The sequence below is a fragment of the Mustela nivalis genome, assembly GCF_964662115.1.
Source record: "Mustela nivalis genome assembly, chromosome: 15".
Lineage (NCBI taxonomy): Eukaryota > Metazoa > Chordata > Mammalia > Carnivora > Mustelidae > Mustela > Mustela nivalis.
The window spans coordinates 71,745,565-71,766,192 of record NC_139034.1 but is presented as its reverse complement, the minus strand read 5'-3'; the positions used below and the strand labels follow the sequence as shown (position 1 = coordinate 71,766,192).

The 20,628-nt window shown below is 37.1% G+C and overlaps 1 protein-coding gene across 8 annotated transcripts in view; it reads right to left on the bottom strand.

Annotated features, from left to right (window-relative positions):
- GPC5 (glypican 5) overlaps positions 1-20,628 on the bottom strand; it is a 1,409,494-nt gene that overhangs the window by 783,087 nt on the left and 605,779 nt on the right. For 2 of the 8 annotated variants that reach the window (XM_082700900.1, XM_082700899.1), the window contains one exon: positions 15,281-16,277. The exons of 5 other annotated variants lie outside the window; for them this stretch is intronic. Coding sequence is in view for 2 of the 3 variants with exons in the window: in XM_082700899.1 (XP_082557025.1) it covers positions 16,260-16,277 (18 nt within the window). In the remaining variant the exon portion in view is untranslated. Of the gene's footprint in view, positions 1-15,280; positions 16,278-20,628 lie in introns of those variants that run through there. One more of the 8 variants, XM_082700901.1, reaches the window with a different exon arrangement.

Below are 20,628 nucleotides of genomic sequence, written 5' to 3'. Positions count from 1 at the left end.
TTAACAAAGCATCAAGATGGCACTTAGCACTGAAAAAGAAGTGCTACTTGAAGGCATATGTTCGAATGGCTGCATTTATTTGAATATGATTCTCACTGGTTTGGAAGCAGGGATGGAAGATGGATTTGGTTTGGAATTGGTATACATCCAATTGGATTCCAACGATCCATGTTGGAAAAGATTTACGGTGCCTAAGAGATATTGGGTACTAACTGAGGCCAAGAAGGAACTGTGATGTTTATAAAAAAAAATACAAATAGATTTGAAAACATCACTGTGTGAGGTTATATATCAAGTGTAGAGAAAATATAAGTTTTAGAGAACTAAAAGGGCAAGGAATTAAAGACAAAACTGAGAGGAATACCAGAATGTAAAAATCTCGTATGAGTTAGCTACAGAAGCTGTCATGGTTCCCAACAGGGCGATGAGTGTGGGTCGCTCAAATAGACTGGGGATGCGTGTTGTTGAAGATAAGGAGATTGATAAGCTGTAAAGCCAGGCTGTTGGATGTATTTTTCACAAAGACACTAAAGTCGCCGAGAAAGATAGCCGGAGGAACAAAACCTGATAGCTTCTTGCTAGAGCTTTCCTTAAAATGCAGATGTGCCTTCCTGGAAAATGGAGGAACTTAGGACGTCCTGACATGAATCTCACTAACGTGATCAAGTATTGACTCAGAAACAGCCAGGCAGAGTCAGGAGAATGTCAGCCACATCTGGCGCAGGCCCACAAAACTTCAGCTAATTTAGATGATTCTTTTAATGCACTTTCCTTAGAAAAGGTGGCATGGTATGAATTCCTGAAGGACTATTTACCTTTTATATTCCAGATGTTAGAAAAGAATAGCCTGCTCGCCTAGAAGGCTCAGTGGATGCCCGCTATCTCCCTTCAATACTAAGAGGCTTTCTTCTTCTTCTCCTGGTTTACAAGGATACAAATGGGTCAGACACTGCAAACTAGCAAATAGGCTTTTAATAAGCTTGAATTTTTGGTAAGATTTCAAGAAAACTTTCATAATGTCCACCTTATATGTTACTTGCTTTAATGCCTTCAATGCCCCTCCCCATATTTTTTTTCTCTGAGTATATTCTCAAAACATCAGTGGTTTGGTGATTACACATTTTACCCTTTGCTGAATCATTTTCTCTTATTATGAAACATACCCACGCACGTGTAGGCAGCTACGCTCAGAACCCGGACATGACTCCCAGCCAAGACCTGCATCCCCCCAACCCCGCGTCACTTCCACATTACGTTCAGCCTAAGCAATTTACATATGTTCTCTCCTACCATCTTATTAAAATACAATCACACATACAAAGATGTGATCCACATGATATAGCACACTAGTTTAAAAAAAATGTTGAAAATAATTTTTAAAGATTTTATTTATTTATTTGACAGGCAGAGAGCACAAGTAGGCAGAGAGGCAGGCAGAGAGAGAGGAGGAAGCAGGCTCCCTGCTGAGCAGAGAGCCCGATGATGCGGGGCTCGATCCTAGGACCCTGAGATCATGACCTGAGCCGAAGGCAGAGGTTTCAACCCACTGAGCCACCCAGGCACCCCTGAAAATAATTTTTAAAAGAGCTCACGTTTCTACTTGTATTTTGGGAACAGCTGAAGAGGAGTATAATGCAAAACACACATCTTTACATTCCTCTTTTTCATCCATTTTCCTTTTCTCTCAATCCCTTTAGTTCCTAACCTCCATTACCACCCGTGAACAGTGTGTACGTGTTCTTTGTCCCCAGACCTAACTTAAATGCATCCAGCAGTCCCTATCCCCTTCCTTCTTGCTTTTCAAGTCCTGATTCCCTCTTGTCATTCTGCAAATGTGGCAGCACTAAAGAGCAAATCACCTGTCACTTGGCCACCAGCAGGACCTCTTCAGAGACAGAAATGAGGAGAGAACAATGAGCAGCCAAAGCTAGTAGCCCTATTAGCAAGCAGAGAGACGGAGCTCCTGGTAACCGCATACATTAATAATTTTTATCCCCCAGAGGAAAACTCTGTAAGATAAACTGTATTGTACTTGTGTATGACAGTACTTAAAATATAACTCCAGAGGAAGTACCCTAAACTTACCCATGATATGAACATACAGGAATGAACTTAATGAATCCAATATTGAGAAGCTCTTTTCAACGATGTCTTGTGGTCTTAGCCAGTGATTTCAGAGTGCTGCCCAAAAACATACTTATTCCTGATATTTGCTTTCATGAACCCAGGTAGACACAGCTCCATATTGGATCTCAATATAACAAAAGTTAAACTTCTACTTTTAGCCAACTTTAATTTGAACAAGTTTAATCCTAACATTTACTAATATCAAATATGTGATGGGCACCTGGGTGGCTTGGTTGGTTGAGCAACTGTGGCTTGGTTGGTTGAGCAACTGCCTTCAGCTCAGGTCACGATCCTGGAGTCCCTGGATCAAGTCTTCACTGGACTCCCTCCTCGGTGGGGGGTCTGCTTCTTCCTCTGACCTCTTCACTCTCATGCTCTCTCTCTCTCTCATTCTCTCTCTCTCTCAAATAAATAAGATCTTTAAGATAACATGTGAAATAATCTGGCACTAGTGTGTACTATAAAGTGCATGATTGGCAGGTGTTGTTTCACTTTCCTCTTTTCTCATAATAAAACAATGACTCATTTATGAAATGTTGCGAGAAGAAAGAAAAACCTAAACTCTTGTTTATCAACTAACAATACTTTAGGAAAGATAACACCCCCTTCTTGTTAGTTTAATACTGAAGCATTAAAATCAATATGCCATATACTGGCATTAGGTAAACTACTCTTTGCTAAGAATTATTTTTAGAATGTTTCATCCTCAAAATAACTAGACAACCTTGAAGTGTCATCAAACAAAAGTGTACATTTAAGAAGAAGCCATGCTGTAACAGTTACAGAAAAATCACCTGAAGGCTGTCACTCCTCTGAATATTGTAAATGTTGGCCTTGGTCAAATTAGATCATCAGAAATCTATAAACTTGTACTATATTGCCTTGTCTTTAACAGAAGTACTTTCTCTGGTGTCAATTTTGAGATCATGCCCTAATTTTTTATGAACCGACAAAAAAATAACCATATGAAATCAATTTTGTCACTTAATATAGAATATTGTTGAAGAATATCATCATTCAGAGGCCCATACACAACACCCCAGCCGATGCCCAGGAAAGGCATTTATATCACAATGCAGCACTGGGAAAAGTTTTTCTTCTTCAGGAGAAGCTTCTCCTTTAATTAAAGTAAAAAATGTTTCAATGATGCTATCCTTACTTTAACATTGCTACTAGGAAACTAAACCTAAAACTATAATTACCATCCAGTTTCCTTTGGACCAAATACTTATATTTTTCTTTACCTTAGTCTTGGCTTTCTATCTATTTATAAATTTTCTGTACTAGTATTTATATGTCTAATTTCATCCACTTTTGGTTTTGCACTGTGTTTACATTGTATGCTACTAGGTTTTATAAAACAATACAGATGTTGTATAACTGATGAAACATTTAAGCTTTGTGCAGTAAAACTAGTTTGATTAGGATTGTTTAATTTAGTCAGCAAATACATGGATGAGTGGATTCAACTTTTATAGGCTTTTTCTATATGCTTCACATTGAATTATGTTTTATTTATGCTTTGGTATAAAGTACAAAATTAATACCATAAAACATCAACATCTTACCTAGACAATAAGGGGATATTTAATTTTTAATCTCTCTCCTCTACACCTGAGAATATAGAAGTCTAGGTAGAAATCATTTGGACAGTTCTTCCTCTCTAGGATCCTTAGGTACACCCAATTTCATGTATATTCACACATACACTTTTCATAGAAATAAAAAGACCTTCTCATATTCCTGATTGACTCAGTAAAAGCTACTAATTCATAATTATTCATCAGGTATTATGCTTACCATTTGTAATGCTGTATAAATCAGATTAAAGACACTATCCAGTGAGTGACACAGACTATTAAATAAACTAGAGAGGCATCCATAGGGTTCTATGAAAACAAGGAACAGAGCAATGCAGAAGAATGTTAAAATGAGTATTCGTCCTTCCACTCCAAAGTCAAGGGCAGAAAAGAGAGCTTCCTGCAAAGACACCCTGTGCACAGTTCTGTGGTGTAAGGTAACATGGGCCACAGGGCATCACAAGAAGTCTGACATCATTAGAAGAATGTGTGCACGTTGGGTACCATTTGATGCTTGAGCCTGGAGAGGTGCTCAGAACTTAGTTGTGTTTCATAGCAAACAGTCAGAATTTCTATTGAAGACAGAGGAAAACTAAACTATCTTTACCATGGGACTATCAATCATAATTGTATTTTAAGAACATTGCTGTATAAAGGTAAAGAGAGATTGAAATTGAATAGGGGTGGCACCAGGAAGATTATTAATGAACAGAATTAATGTCCTAATCACTGATTTGGCAGGAGGTATGAAAATCAAAGATTAGACCAGAGGAATGAAGAAAAGGAATGGTCCGAATTTGAATGAAAGATGTAGAAAGAATAATATGGGTTGGATTATGCAGGGATTCACTGAGATAAGGAATTTAAAAAGGGAGGAATTTTGGAAGAATAAAAGATTTCATTTGGGGTTTGTTTGATTTTGAGGAATAAGTAATATACCCAAGGCAAGATTTTAACAAACAATGATATACATGGGTCTAAATGTGAGCAAATTGCTGCTCAAGGTACAGGCTTCCAAGTCATTCCTATTTAACTGTGATCAGTTGCCACAGATGTGAATGAGATCATCCAAAGGGAGTACACAGTGAGGAGAGAAAATGGAACTGAGAGCAGAATCCTGTGCACTAGAAGGGTACAGGTAGAAAGAGAAAATATCAGAAGAACCTGATGAACACCAATCTGAGAGCTAGAAAGAAGGCAAGGGGAGAATCATATCATAGAAACCTAGCTAGGAAAGGGTTTTCAAAAAGCTATTTTCTTTCTCTCTTTTTTAAAAGATTTATTTATTTATGTGCTTCTGGGGGGAGGGGCAAAGGGGGACAGAGAGCAGGAATCTCAAGTGGATGTCCTGCTGAGCAGGGAGCCTGACGTGGGGCTTGATCTCACAACCCTGAGATCATGACCTGAGCGGAAACCGCAAGTTGGACACTCAAATGACTGAGCCACCCAGGTGTCTCTCAGTAAAGGTTTGATGGATAGTGTCAAATCACACAGGAAAAAACCCAATGGATTCAAAGACCCAGTGGTCTAGGAAACACAATCACAAGGAGTTGTAGAAGTGGAAGGATTCCAGGAAGTAAGTATAGCATGAAGAAGTGGATACAATCAACAGTAACCACCTCCTCAAGACAACCAGCTGTACAAAGGAGATCACATAAGAACAGAAAGATATGTAGAGCTGGCAGAAAGTGCTGGAGAATTTTCAACTTCTTAATATGATTAGGGAAGAAATTTATGGAAAGATCTTACAGGTCTAGACGAGAGTGGAAAGACTTAATAGAGCACTTAAAGAGGTGACTTGATGTCTCTGAAGAACAGAAGCTTCTGCTGAAGTAGAAGGTAGGCAGGCAACCAATGCAGAAATGCTTTTATGTTTGGGGCTTGTAACAATGGTCACTGAACAATGGTCACTGAAAGGGGGTTAAAGACAAGCCTCTTACAAATTTTTATACATGAGGGTCTAAACTTGAAAAGGACTGAGTTGGAAAATAGCAATCAGGGAGACGATTACCTGGGAGGGTTTATATGAGTCAAGATACTACAGTTGTAACTATGGGTAAGATTCAAGGACAGGTATCGTTGAATTAAGCAAGCAGCGAGTGTGGCATGATAAAGGCTGAGATGAATCATCTCTGAGCATTTAAGTCACAAGATGATAGCAGATGTATGCATTATTACAAATACTGTGAACCATGTTCCAAGATATTCAATAATGTGAAGTAATGCCAGCAAACTATAATTAAGGTTTTGTGCAGGAAAAAAAAAGACTTTAGAAGTGAAAGCTATAGCTTATGAGTGGGTGTGGGAGCTGACCCAAGAAGCAAGATCCCAAAGTGGAAGCAACAGTCACTAAATCACAGGAGGTAGGAAAAGGTAAGGCCAGGGAATTGGTAACAGCTACACAAGGCACTGAGGACCTAAGGTCTGTGATAGTGTTTGTGTGTTCACAAAGGTTATGAACCCGATGGCCAATTCTGATGACTACTGAAGAGTGATTAGGAGGCCCAACTGAGAAGAGGCTGATGTCAGTATCCCTCATGGCATTGTCCTTGATGTAAGGAGACGGAACTAGTGTGAGTAAGAGTGACAAAACAAAAACAGCTGAATGATAAACCCACCCCAGCATTATGGTAAATTGCATCTAGAGGATAATCATCCTAGGGGCTACAAATGGGCACTTTTGAAGGTGAGAGGCAGCCATTGAGTTTGGGTAGAGAGGTACAGGAAGCAGTGTAAGAGACAACAGAGATCTAAGGGAGAGAAAATATTACAGTGAGAGAAGCAAGTATGATTAAGGAAAGGGAAAGGACACAGCACTTTGGGGAAAAGAAGAGTGTGAGAAGATACACTTTTTTTCTTTTTTTAAAAGATGATTGATTGATTGATTGATTGATTTTAAGATTTTATTTATGTATTTGTCAGAGAGAACACAAGCAGGGGGAGTAGCAGAGGCACATTGAGCAAGGAGCCTGATGCAGGACTCGATCCCAGGACCTTGGGATCATGACCTAAGCCAAAGGCAGACCCTTAACTTACTAAGCCACCCAGGCTTCTCAAAATTTATTTATTTTAGAGAGAGAGAGAGACCACGCCCTGCATGAGCAGGCATAAAGGGGCAAAAGGAGAGGGAGAGAAAGAATCCCAAGCAGACTCCCTGCTGAGCACAGCGCCCAATACATGGCCCAATATCACCACCCAGAGATCATGACCTGAGCAGAAACCAAGAGTCTGGTGCTTAACCTACTGAGCCACCCAGATGCTCTGAGAAGATACATTTAGACTGATCAAATGATCTGACTGATGATGACTGCTACCTACCATTTCACAGAAAGTTGAAGAGATGTAACAGTTCACATTGCTAACGATTATGGAATCAGCCCCCAAGTACAAACTTACAGTCTGAAATATTAACAAGTCTGCTAAATTGCTGCTCTGGTGACAGACTTGAGTCACAGTGGCATCCATTTGCTGAAAAGCTCACAAGAGAGCTCAGAATAAAGGTACTGTACTATGTTCTAAGACTCAGAGTAGGATGCCCCCAAATGTTTTTGACCTGAATCTCTGCTAGAGGGAAATTGGATGGATTGTTAAAGACTGTGCAAATAATGAACAACCCAAAACAATTTAGAAATGTCCCTTTGTGTAGGATATTGTAAATATTCTTTGGCTGATGATAATTTAATACCTTTCATGTGTGTAGAATTCTACATCTGTATCTTTCATGTCTATTTCCGTACCATCCAGCTACCTACACTTCTATCAAGTTTGACACTGCTTTGCCTTCTGCAAATATCAGTGAGGATCTGGGGGAGTGGTCTTTTATGCAAAATCGGTGGTTCCATTTCTTTATCAAATCTCCTCCACTCTTCTGTGTTCCTCTTCCTTTTCATGCCACGAAACTACTCTCGACAGTTTCTTCTCAATTCTAGAACTTCTCGTCTTACTGTCTTCCCCACACTTTCTTTGCAGGCTTCTTTTAATCTCATGAAGAATATCACTTTTTTGTGCACTGTACAACTTGTCAATGCAGCATTATAGCTGCTGCTCGATCATAGATAAAGGGGAGGGAGAGTGTGAATTTTGGGCTTCTTACCCTTTTGACTGAAACTTTCAATCCATCTTTCAGAAAATCTTTTCATTTTGAAGACATGCGCTCTGGGAATGTGTCCCCGTGAAACCATCCAAGCCTTCAGAACATGGTACTTCTTGATGCTCGATTCTAAAACATCTATCAGGAAGTAGGGCCATGATCCCAGGGGCATTTACTTTTAAGTACAAGAATGACAAAAAATCTTTAACCTTACTGCTCTTTATGTTATGGTTATATTAATAAAAAGAAACCCTGTTTGTTCCCTGAAAGAGGTTACTGGAAAATAATGAGCTACCAATTTGTTTTTTTTTTTCCCTTTAGTATTACTTAACAAGTGGATTGAAAAGTCATTTATTTAACAATTTGAATGTGAAAGAAGCATAATGTAATTCAGGCAAACATATAAGAAAATATAGAGAAATGAGGAACTATGTCCCTCTCTAAGACACATGGTTTGTATGATCTCACACAGATATGTGATAAGCAATTTTCTTTCTAGAATCTAACGTTCTCATTTTGGGAAACTATTATCTTGAAATGAAGCATTTTCTGCTTTTCCCTTAAAGTATGATAAAGAAACATGATCATTAATTAGACTCAGCTACCTATATAATTTAAAGCTTAGTTTTATTGATTGGCTTAAAGAAATTTATTGGAATGTGACATATTTATAAGTTAAGACAAAGTCGATGCATATATTCTTTACTGATTTCAAAATACAAGACATCTCAAAAAAAAATACAAGACATCTCTTAATTTAATAAAATTAAAGAATGCAAGCTCTCAAACTTCCCCCATTAGATGTAGTATTAAATCAGTGAAATAAAAGAGATGGCAATAGAAAAAAAACTTTTGTTGCCATTTGAAATATGTTTCAATATATCACATGTAAGTTATCTTGTATCTATCTAGAATTTAATGATTAGGAACTTATTTATGTAGAATTTGGCTTGAAACTTGAAAGACACCTTAAAACATAATTGTAAATTATGTTCACTTTTAGAATCTAATGTCTCATACCCTCTGAAAGTTTAGTAAACTTCATAAAATGGTAGTAGAGACCAAGAAATAGAAAGTCTCCATTAAAATGTATCATGGAACTTGAAATATATTTGTGTTACTAATGTTAGCATGCCTCTCATCCTCTCAGTCAACTGTGACATTGTAGATAATGGAGTCCTTGACATTGCTGACAGTATTTCCAGGTAGAGACTTGCTTGAGATGAGAATTCTTCCCAAGGACTTTTTTTTGGGGGGGGGGGGTGGCCACAAAGGGCATGTCACCTGATGGAATATTCCCACTCAAAATTAACAGCTAATAATATGAATGAAGGTCTCAGCAGAATATGCCAAGCAGATCTTCCTGGCATTAGGCCAAGGGAATCTTTCAAGGATTTTGCAGAGTTTCTCCAGAAAAAAAAAAAAAATTTAGAAAAATAAAAATAAAGAGACATAGGCACAAAATTTTTTTATAATCTAGCAGAATCATGATCTAGATTTTTTTTAAAAAGCAAACTGACAAACCAAAACATAATACAAAACAAAGCAAAAATGAAATATGAGTAATAAATTTTATTTTACATAATGCAGAAACTGTGCATACACTCAGATGTGAGCGTATGCCATCAGGAAAACATCAGCACCCCCACCCCCAGGCCGCCATGTGCACCGAATCCATTTAAACAAAACTGAAGAGGTTTAGTGTTGGCTTAGGGAGGTGTCACTTAGGTTTTGGGCTCAGCTTCTACCACCCCATAAATTAGTGAGGTGTGGCTAGAATTCCGAATTTCTGCCTGGATATATGCCTCCTATCTTTAGAAGTTCTTAGGAAAGGCAACTGCCCCATGATGTTCAATAACTGGGGATCCAGAACTGGGGTTCAGACCAAACAGGTAATTACATGTTCCTCACCACAGTGTGAAACAAACTCACCTTTCCAGGTTCATTCTCAAGACTGGTCTGCTATGAGATCTAGTCAAAGCTGGCATATTTCCATTTCCCGTTGTGTTTTGTTTTAGTTCCCTAAGTATATGTTATAGCTTGCACTTGGAATACGCTTTCCCTGTCATCTCTGTCAATTTACATATTCTTCAAAGATCTCCTCAAATCTCTTCTATGCCTCTAAGCCATAGTATGTCCCCTGTCTTGGCCTGTCGCCCTGTGCCTACCCTCAAAAGTCTATAGCAGGTCACGTCACCTCTTTTTACTACCCCCTCATCGTTTTTGCCTCAACAGCAGTTTGGTTCAACTTTTTGAAAGCCTTCCATCCCAGCTGTCTCTGCTGCTCCAGCCATCTGGCCTCTCCCAACGGTTCCCACAGCTTCTCTCCTCAAGGCCTCCACTTGCTATGTTCTGGCCGTGGGCTGCACACGCTCCCACTGTTCACACACTCTGAGGTGAACTGAGTGACACTGGAGGAGATGGGAATAGGAGAAAAGGCACGACTACAACAAGTCTGGTGGGAAGGAGTTCCAGCAGTCGTGGTCTCAGTCATCTTCCACAAGACGGTGTTAAGTTCTGTGATCTCCTCAGACATGGAGGATAAAAGTTTTTTTTTTTCTTTTTTTCTTTTATTATTTTTTTTAACTTTGAACCTGTTTGCAGAGCAGCATGCTATTTTTAGGTTAGAGGCTCTGGAGAGTCCGAAGGAAATTGTGACATCCTCCACACCTAGCACGGGGACCTATTTCTAGTGTCAGTGTGGGAACTGGAACCTGATGCAAGAATTTTTTTTTCTTGGATTTCCTGGATTGCTCTGCCATCCAGGACAACTTGACCAACTGTAATAACAGTGTTCTAAATAAAGCTCGAATGCCTGCACTAATTCTCCTGAACGCTCCTTGATTTATGTGGTGTTTACTAAGCAAAATGGATATAGCACTGCACTGCGCTAAGATTTGTAAAGCTGGTATAAAGTAAATATGTATTTGAGATTAAAATTCAATTGAGGAGGAAAAGACAAATGCATTAAATGCTTTAGCAATTAAGATTTATTGAGCAGTTGTGTGTAAGCCAGAAAAAACTCTATGGATAAAGATACAAATAAGGTATCATGCCCTACCTCCAAGATGCTCAGGGACCAGTAATAGGAGAGTCATATACTAACAAATTATGACACACTGTCATAAATAGTATAATGGAAAGTGTTCCACTGAATTCATTGTAAATGAGCTTACAATACATTACAACATATTATCTTAACCAAAACAGAAGACTGAGGCCTCAAGAACATTTAAAAGAGCTTTACAGTATGCCTTTAACACCAGAGTTAAGGCAGCTTCATTGAGGAAAATCATTACCCTGCAGCAGGAAATTTTATAGAAGCCAGTTAGAGTCAAAGGTACAAATCAAAACTAGAGTCAAGGCATTGAATCTCTAGCATACAGTCTGGAGTGAAAACACAGATGGCCCTCCTCGACTGGTCCAATAAAGCCATGCTTGATTAATGCCCAGAGACTGGATTAGGGATCTGCCCATAAAATTGCCCCTCGGGAATACAGTTGAGAAGGGAACAGCTTATTAGGTCCACATAGAAACTCAAAGGGGCTAAGGGCCAACTGTGTGTCCTACTGGAGAAAGTATGGCTTAAATATCAATCTCTGTAGTTACAAATGAACCAGCTGATTTTGCACAGGCATCTGACATCAAAATATTCTGCATTCAAAAATAACAAACCCATGAAAAAGATTTAACACATAAAACAGAAGAAAACTAGGAAAAATCTCCTTTTTATCCACAAAAAAATATGAGCCATAGCTTTTAGGACAATGGAAGAGCATGCCAAAGAGAGAAAGGTGGCTTTGAGAGACACTGGCATGGAAAGAGAGTAGACCTGAAATAAGACTAGAACACAGGAAATCCAAAATCCAAAGTAAAAGAGGATTTTTCCTTGACTTCTACTATATTTAAGACTGCAATTACTTTTCCTTTTCTCTTTTTATGCCTGATTATTTTTGCCTATTATTTTATTTATTTTATTTTAATTTTTAAAAAAGATTTTATTTATTTACTTGACAGAGAGAGAGAGAGAGATCACAAGTAGGCAGAGAGGCAGGCAGAGAGAGAGAGAAGAGGAAGTAGGCTCCCTGCTGAGCAGAGAGCCCGATGTGGGGCTCGATCCCAGGACCCTGGGATCATGACCAGAGCCGAACACAGTGGCTTAACCCTCTGAGTCACCTAGGTGTCCCTTATTTTATTTATTTAAAAAATAACATTAGCTGTCTAAATTAAGAAATTACCAAAAATTCATCTTTAAAGAATTAGAAATAAATATAATAAATATATGTAAATAAATATATAGATATGAAGAAAATATCATCATCCTTAGACATTTAAAAGAACTACATAAATACAAATTTATTATTTGTCAATTTTCTCCAAAAAAATACAAATTTGATGGAGCATTTTTTTTTAGCTTTTGATTTAAAATATTAAATTTAATCTGGAAAAATAAATATTGAAAATCATCTCAAAAAGGCTGCAGAAAGCTGAGGTAGGTTTGTAATGACAGTAATTAAACAGTGTTGTACAAATACAAGAATAGACAAATCAATGAATTTTTTCCAAGGCAGTTTTTGAGATTTCAAGTTAATAGAAGAAGAAAATCCTATGCAGCAGGTAATGCTGAAAGCAGGATAACTAGTTAACTAGCTGGAAAAATAAAGTAGTTTCACACTTCAGAATAATTTCATTTAGATCCAAAAGACTACCCAAAGAAACACCTAAAAGAAACACCCAAAAGAAAATATAGGTAGATATTTATCTGACCTTGAGGTAGAAAAGGCATTCAGACTAAAATCCAAGAAGAACCCAAAAAGGAAAATACTGACCACTTTGGTTTCATATAAATTGTAAAGCTCTATAATATCATTCACAATAAAATATAAAGATATGTTGCTAACCAGACAAAAATTTGCAATATATTTTATAAAACAAAAGATATACAGAAGAATTTGGGCTATCGGTAAGAAAATTTCTTTATATGGATAAAATCCATGAATAGCAACAAAAGAATAAAATACTAGAGCAGAGGGATTTTATAGATTGAAAGACTAAAGTAGTTGTTTTAGGTAAAGTTATCTGAGATCATATCTTTCTTACTTCACTAGTTCATATACATTTATTTTTTTGATTTATATTTATTTAGATATAACTGACATACAACATTGTATAAATTTAAGGTGTACACATAAGTGTTAACTCAAACTACAGTGGTCATCACATATATATGTATTTATATGTGTATATATATGTATATGTATGTTATCATACATTTATATATGATGACCTCTGTGGTGTGAGTTAACACTTATGTCATGTCACATAATTATCAGGGGTTTTTGTGTGTGTGTGTATGTATATTTTGTATGTGGTGGAAACAATTAAGATCTAGTTTTACAAGTTTATAATACAGTCTTGTTGTTTATAACCATTCTGTGCATTATATGTTCAGGACTTATTTATCTACTGTATCGTTAAACATCATCTCCCTAATTCTCCCAACCTCCAGCTCACAATAATTAAAATTCCATACTCTGTTTTTACGAATTTGGTATTTTTCAATTTCACATATTAGAGAGATCATAAAACATTTGTCCTTCTCGGTCTGACTTATCTCACACAGCCTAATGCCCTCAAGGTCCATCTATGTCGTTCCAAATGACAGAATTTCCCTCTTTCTCAGGGTTGCATAATATTCCATTGTATGTAAATACATATCTCATCTTCTTTATCCATTCATCTGTCTATAGACACAGGTCAATTCTACATATTGGCTCTTGTAAATAATGTTGCAATGAACGTGAAAGGGCAGATATCTTTTTGATTTCCTGTTTTCATTTCTTTTGGAAATATACCCAGGAGTGAAACTGCTGAATCATAAGGTAGTTCTATTTTTTAAAGTTTTGAGAAACCTCCATACTATTTTTCACAGTGGCTGCACCATTCTGCCTTCCCATCAACAATGCACAAGGGTTCCCTTTTCTCCACATCCTTACCAACATTTGTTATCTCTTGTCTTCTTGATAATAGCCATTCTGATGTGGGAGGTAATACATACCCTTCACAGAGTCTATATAAGCTCAACAATTGACAGGGACTAGAAAAATGAGCAAAAATGATGTTAATGGTTTAGTGGGGAGACTGACATGTGAATAAAAACATTCCCGTAAGAGGCGACTACGGTAATGCAAGTCCTTGTAAATTGACAGGTGAAAAGTGAAGTGGGACTAGATTCACTTGGGAGCATCGAGAAAGACGTTGTGCTCAATAGAGCATTTGTGCGGACACCCGAGAGGAAGACCAAGGAGGATAAATAACACTGAAGAGAGTTTTCAAGGTAGAGAAAATGACTTCTGTGCAATGAGAAAAGCATGAGGTTTATGTGGTTTTAAAAAGTATGTTGTATTCAGATAATAATACAATTAACTCTAAGACTCCAGAGGTTCTGGAGAGACATCTGCTTCAAAGCTCATTCAGATAGTTGGCCAAATTCAGTTCCCTGTGTTATAGTAAGCACCTCCCCCACTTTATGGTCTGTCAGCTGGAGGCCATCTCTGCTCCTAGAGACTACCTACATTCCTTGTCATGGTTTCCATGCAGACTACCCAGCAACCACACTACCCATCTCTATGACTTTCCCATCTGCCCTGTTTCTCAGATACGGACTAGAGAAAGCTCCCAGCTTTTAAGAGCTCATGTTACTACATTGGGCTAATCAAAATAATACAAGATAATGTCCTTATCTTAAGATTTTTAACATAATTATAACGGCAGAGTCTCTTTTGTCATGAAATGCAATGTATCCAAAGATTGTAAGCATGGAACACCTTTGGGGTCTTTATTCTACTACCAGATTAATCAAGAGTATAAATGGGGGGAGGCAGGGAAGGATTTTATGGGGGAAAATAATGAGTTCTATTTTGAACATGTTGAGTTTGAAGTGCCTGTGGGAATTCTGGGTGGATATGTTTTGAAAGCAGTTTTATATACAGATTTGGCAGTTCTGGATAAAAGTCAAGCTGATAGTATAATTTGGCAGTCATCATCTTATAAATTGTAAATGAAGCCATTATTATATATGAGAGGCTTAGTATTTTGCCCAGGAGGAGATTTCAAGTCAGTTTATAAAGTTAATATACTGTGATGCTCTCAATAGTAGGATCATGTTTTATTCATTTAGGCATTAGCCTGGGATCAAACTCTTATATTTGTTGAATGAATAAATGAATGAGTGAATGAATGAATGAAAACTACAGAAACTTGTCCTCTAGGACAAGTTTTATAGCTCTGTGTGTTGGTGTTCGCATGTGTGTGTATGTGCTTGATATAGCTCAGAGGTTTTCAAAACACTTACTATAGAAACAGAAAATACGTTCACTGGAGGAACACTTTAATTCAGACAAATTTAAGCATTTTTGATAATTAAAGAGATAGAAGGCACTCTTAGATTTAAAACAGTATTGTTTCATAGAAGACGTACTGCAACAATGAACTCATTATTTCATTCACTCTTAAGATAATAGTAAGTCAACTGTACATAATTTATTCAAAGCATGTTCTTCTAAACTTCTACATTTCTAAACTACCAGGATTGGTGAACAGGAGCACACACACACTTAAACACACATTTTAATGTTATTTTAATTTAGTTAATCCATTCAGACACCTGAATAAAAACTATACGTTTTTGATTAGAGAGACCATCCATCTATTTTCTTCTCTTCTTGAATCCATCAAGGAGAAAACACTTCACTAATGGTATTTTTTTTTTTAAACTAGTGACAGCTTTCCTCTATGTTGATGTTTTATATGGTTTTTAGAAAATCGATGATGTCTAATCTTTTTTAAGATTTTTTTTTGTTCCCAAAGACTATTTTTTGGGTAGTCTTAGGTTTGAAACAAACTTAACAGAATGGTACAGAGGTTTCACATAAACTTCTCCCCTCCCCAGCAACACACATACCCATGCCTAGCTTCCTCCCCTAGCCATGTCCCCCACCAGAGTGGGGGACAACTGATGAACCTATACTGACACATCATAACTACCCCAAGTCCAGAGTTTAGATTAGTGTTCACTCTTACTGTTGTACATTTTGAAAGTTTAGACAAATGTACAACATGTATCCATTAGTATAATAGAATACAGAGTATTTTCACTGCACTAAAAATCCTCCGTGTTCTGCCTATTCATCCCTCCCCTCTCCCCAACCCTTGCAACCAGTGATCTTTTTATTGTCTCCAGAGTTTTGCCTTTCCCAAAATGTCATATAGTTGAAATTACAGTATGCAGAATTTCCAGGTTGGCTTCTTTTACTTAACAATGTGAATTCAAGTTCTCTCCATGTCTTTTCTTGGTTTGATAGCTCATTCTTGACAGTGCAGAATAATAGTCTATTGTATTGATGTACCACAGTTTACTCATCCATTCTCCTATTGAAAGACACATTGGTTGCTTCCAAGATTCAGCCATTATGAATTGCCTAATTTTTTTAAAAGACATTAAAAAATAGTCTGAGGTAATTATATTTAAATAGGTCTATTCAACACAATGAGAAAGTATCTGCAAAATAATAATTACAAATAAGTAGAGCGATCCATTTACAGCACAAATAATTAATATAAGGAATGGAAAAAAAAGAAGGTTATTTGTCATTATAAATCTCACAGACACTAAGAATGGATAAGGGAATATTAATAACAAAAACAGCAGTACATTTCAACATAAAATATAACTCAAAAAAAGTAAAGTTTGAATAGTCTCATATGTATTAACTAAATCAAATCCACACTGAAAAACCTTCTCGTCAAGAAAATTTTTGACTCATATGGTTTTACCACAATTATACCATCCACTTTAAGGATGATGCAACACCAATTTTATACAAATTCTTCCAGAGAATTACAAAAAATTACCCCCCCCAAAAAAAGAGAAAATAATAGCCTCAGGTCAACATCATCTCTGTATGGAAAAACCCAAGACATTACAAGAAAGATAGCTACAATCCTTATCAGAAATGTAGTTGTTAAGATTTTAGATAAAATATTAGAAAAGTGACTTCAATGGTACATCAAAAGTGTAATCAGTGGGAGTGACATCAGCAGATATAGTAGAATAAAGATTCATGAAAATTTTCTCTTCCATAAAAAAAATGGGAGCTTGGCAAAATTGTCAAAATCCAATTTTCAGAGCTTTGGAAATGATTTATAACAATCTGAAAAGGTTTTTTGTTTTTTTTTTCTTTTCTGAGAAGAACAACTGAATCTCAATAAGAACAGTGAGCTTTCTGGTGAGTTTTGTGATTGATGGATGCATGAAATTAAATGCCATGCTCATATTCAGGGCTCCATTTATATGCCCATGAAGACCTGAGGAGGACTCCTCTCTTACTTCTGGATGAATCTCAGGAACTACACAAGCAAGAAGTGAATGGAAACTAGTGGCCACTTATGACAATGAATACATTGTTTATAGAGTTATGGAATTCATTTCAGACAGTCATTAGTAAACAGCAACACAACGACAAACATCAACAAGGAGAGAAAAACCCTAGGGAAGGACAAATTTGATTTTGAGTTGCAACATTGTATACTTTAATAGGTCCAGTTTTCAATAAAACAATACAGCACATGCAAAGAAACATGAAAGCATCAAGATTATCCATTGTGAAGAACAGAAAATAAAAAGAATAGAAAAAGTCATAGAAATAGCTCAACTGTCCATTAAAAAGAAAGAAAGAAATACAAAGAGAACAAACTAAATCCAAAACAAGCAAAAGAAAGGAAATAATCATGATCATGGTTACAGTGGAAATAAAGGCATTAGTGAGTAGAAAAGCAAAAGAGAAGAATTAATGAAGCCAAAGTTCATTATTTGGAAACACAAACCAAGAACCCCCCCCAAACCTTTAGTTATATTGACCAAAAATAAAAGAAAGAAGACTCAAATGACTAAAGCAAGGAAAAAAATGGGAGCATCACTATCCACCTCACAGATACAAGAAGAATATAAGAAAATCTATGAGGGCACCTGGGTGACTCAGTTAGTTGAGCATCTGACTTCGGCTCAGGGCGTGATCCTAGGGTCCTGGGATCAAGTCCCACATGGGGAATCCTTGCTCAGCGGGTAGCCTGCTTCTCCCTCTCCCTCTGCCACTCCCTCTGCTTGTTCTCTCTCTCTCTCTCTCTCTCCACATACACACACACACACACACACACACACACACACACATATATATATCTGTCAAATAAATAAAAACTCTTCAAAAAAATCTAGAAAATACTACAAACATTGATAAGCCAACAAATTAGATGACCTACATAAAATGAACAATGTCCTACGAAGTCACAAACTACCAAACTGATCCAAGGAGAAATGTAAAATCTGAATGGATCTATAATAAGTAAAGAGATTGAATTAGTAATCAACATGTTTTCTCTAAAGAAAAAGCCAAATGGCCCAAAAACTAGATGGCTACCCTGGTAAGTTCTACCAAATGTTAAAAGAAAAATCATCACTAATCATTCACAAATGCCTCCAAAAAATAGACAGGGAAAGAACACATTCCAGCTCATCCTATGAAGTCTGATACCAAAATGGTGGCAAAGATATTAAAAGAAAGAAAAACTATCCACTAAATATCTCTTATGACTAGAGAAACAAAAATCTGTAAAAACAAACAAACAAAAAACCAAAAATCTATCAAATCAAATGTAGCAACATATAAAAAGGATTATGTATCATAAGTGTGAGTGATTTATTCCAGGAACTAAAATAAATAAAATATTTCCATTTGAAACCACACTTAAAAGAATGACAAAAGAATAAATTTAAACTAACAAAGTATAAAATTTGTACAAATGAAAACTACAAAGCATCACTTAAAGAAATTAAATGGAAAAACATGTCATGTTCATGGGTCTGAGGGCTCAATATCGCTAAGATGGTAATATACCCCAAAGCATTCTTCAGATTCACTACCCATGATCAAAATTTTAGTTGACTCATTGCAGAAATTGACAAGCTGTTCCTAACATTCATATGAAAATGCAAGTGTGATAAGAGAATAATAGTTCCCAAAAAGATGTTCAGGTCCCAGAACCTGGGAAGAGTTCAGTTTACATGACTAAAGAAACTGAAATATGATTACATTGAGGAGTTTCAGTTCAAGTAAATTATCATGGATGACCTGAGTTGGCCCAGTGCAATCCTTATAAATGAAAGAGGAAGGCATGACTAGTAGAACCAGAGAAATAAATGGGATGATGGAAGATACTGGGTTGATGCGAGGAAGATACTGGACTGACTGATGGTAAGTTGGATCACAAGCCAAGGAAGGGAGAGGCCCTCTAGAAACTACAAAATGCACGGAAACCCATTCCTATCCAGACACTCCAGAAGGAATGCAGCCTTGCCGCTGACACCTTAACTTGAGGCCATTACCTTCAGCACTGTAAAATCATAAATTTATGGTGAGTTGATATATCAGCACTAGGAAACGAATATAGCCAAGGACCCGGAATAGCCCAAGGAATCTTGAAAAGCAGCAAAAAATTTGAAAGACCCATACTTCCAGATTTCCAACTTTCTACGTAGTTAATATAATTTTATCAATGTGGTGCTGACTTAAAGATAGACATAAAGGTCAATGGAATAAAATTGAGTATTCAGAAATAAACCATTATATTTATAGCTAACTGATTCTTGACAAGGGAGGCAAGACAATTCAACAGGGAAATAATAGTGCTGAGAAAATTGTATACACACATGCAAAAGGATGAAGTTAGATTCCGACCTTATATCATATACAAAAAGTAAGTCAGGGACGCCTGGGTGGCTCAGTTGGTTAAGCAGCTGCCTTCGGCTCAGGTCATGATCCCGGCGTCCTGGGATCGAGTCCCACATCGGGCTCCTTGCTCCACGGGGAGCCTGCTTCTCCCTCTGACTCTGCCTGCCACTCTGTCTGCCTGTGCTCGCTCTCGCTCTCTCTCTCTGACTAAATAAATTAAAAAAAAAAAGTAAGTCAAAGTGGATTGAAACCTATGTGTAAGAGCTAAAAGTATAAGAGTCTTAAAAGAAAAGATAAGTAAAAATCTTCACAACCTTGGATTAGACCAGGGCTTCTTAAAGTAACACCAAATTATAAGCAACAAAAAATGAAATGTTCTATGCATACAATAAACCAGCAAGAAAGTGAAAAGACAACTCATAGAATGGGAGGAAATGTTTACAAATCATATACCCCATAAAGGACTTGTATTCAGAATATCCATACAACTCTTAGAGCTAAGTAATGACAAATGAGAAAGGGAGACAAGAAGACTGTTTGCCAATTATCAGCAAACTCTATGGAAGTGCAGGCCCTCCCCCAACTGGTGATGAGGAACCAGCAGACAAGGATGAGTTGTAGACATTGCTCTGCTGGTGCTTAAATATTGTAAATACTGGACTCAGGAACTTTCGTTAGGAGAAAATTGAGAGAACTTAAGTCTCGAATGTAATTGGAATCTTCACCTTGGAGTGGAGTTGAAAATGATATAGCCCAAGTGGCTGTTTACTGCTTTTCATTAGCAGTTGCTCACATGTCTTGGGGTGGGGGGAACGGAAGAATTGGCTATCTTAAAACGTGGGTAAAAAAGCTGGGCTAGGGTGTGTGTTCACCTTGGAAATGTTCTATGTAACAATTGGGTCATCTTTCTCATTTGTCATGTGTCTTTTTTGGAGACAGTTCTCCAAAGAAGATACACAAATGTGCAAAAAGCACATGGAAAGATGTTCAATATTGTTAGCCAGGAGGGAAAAGCAAACCAAAATTATAATGGGCCACCGTTTAC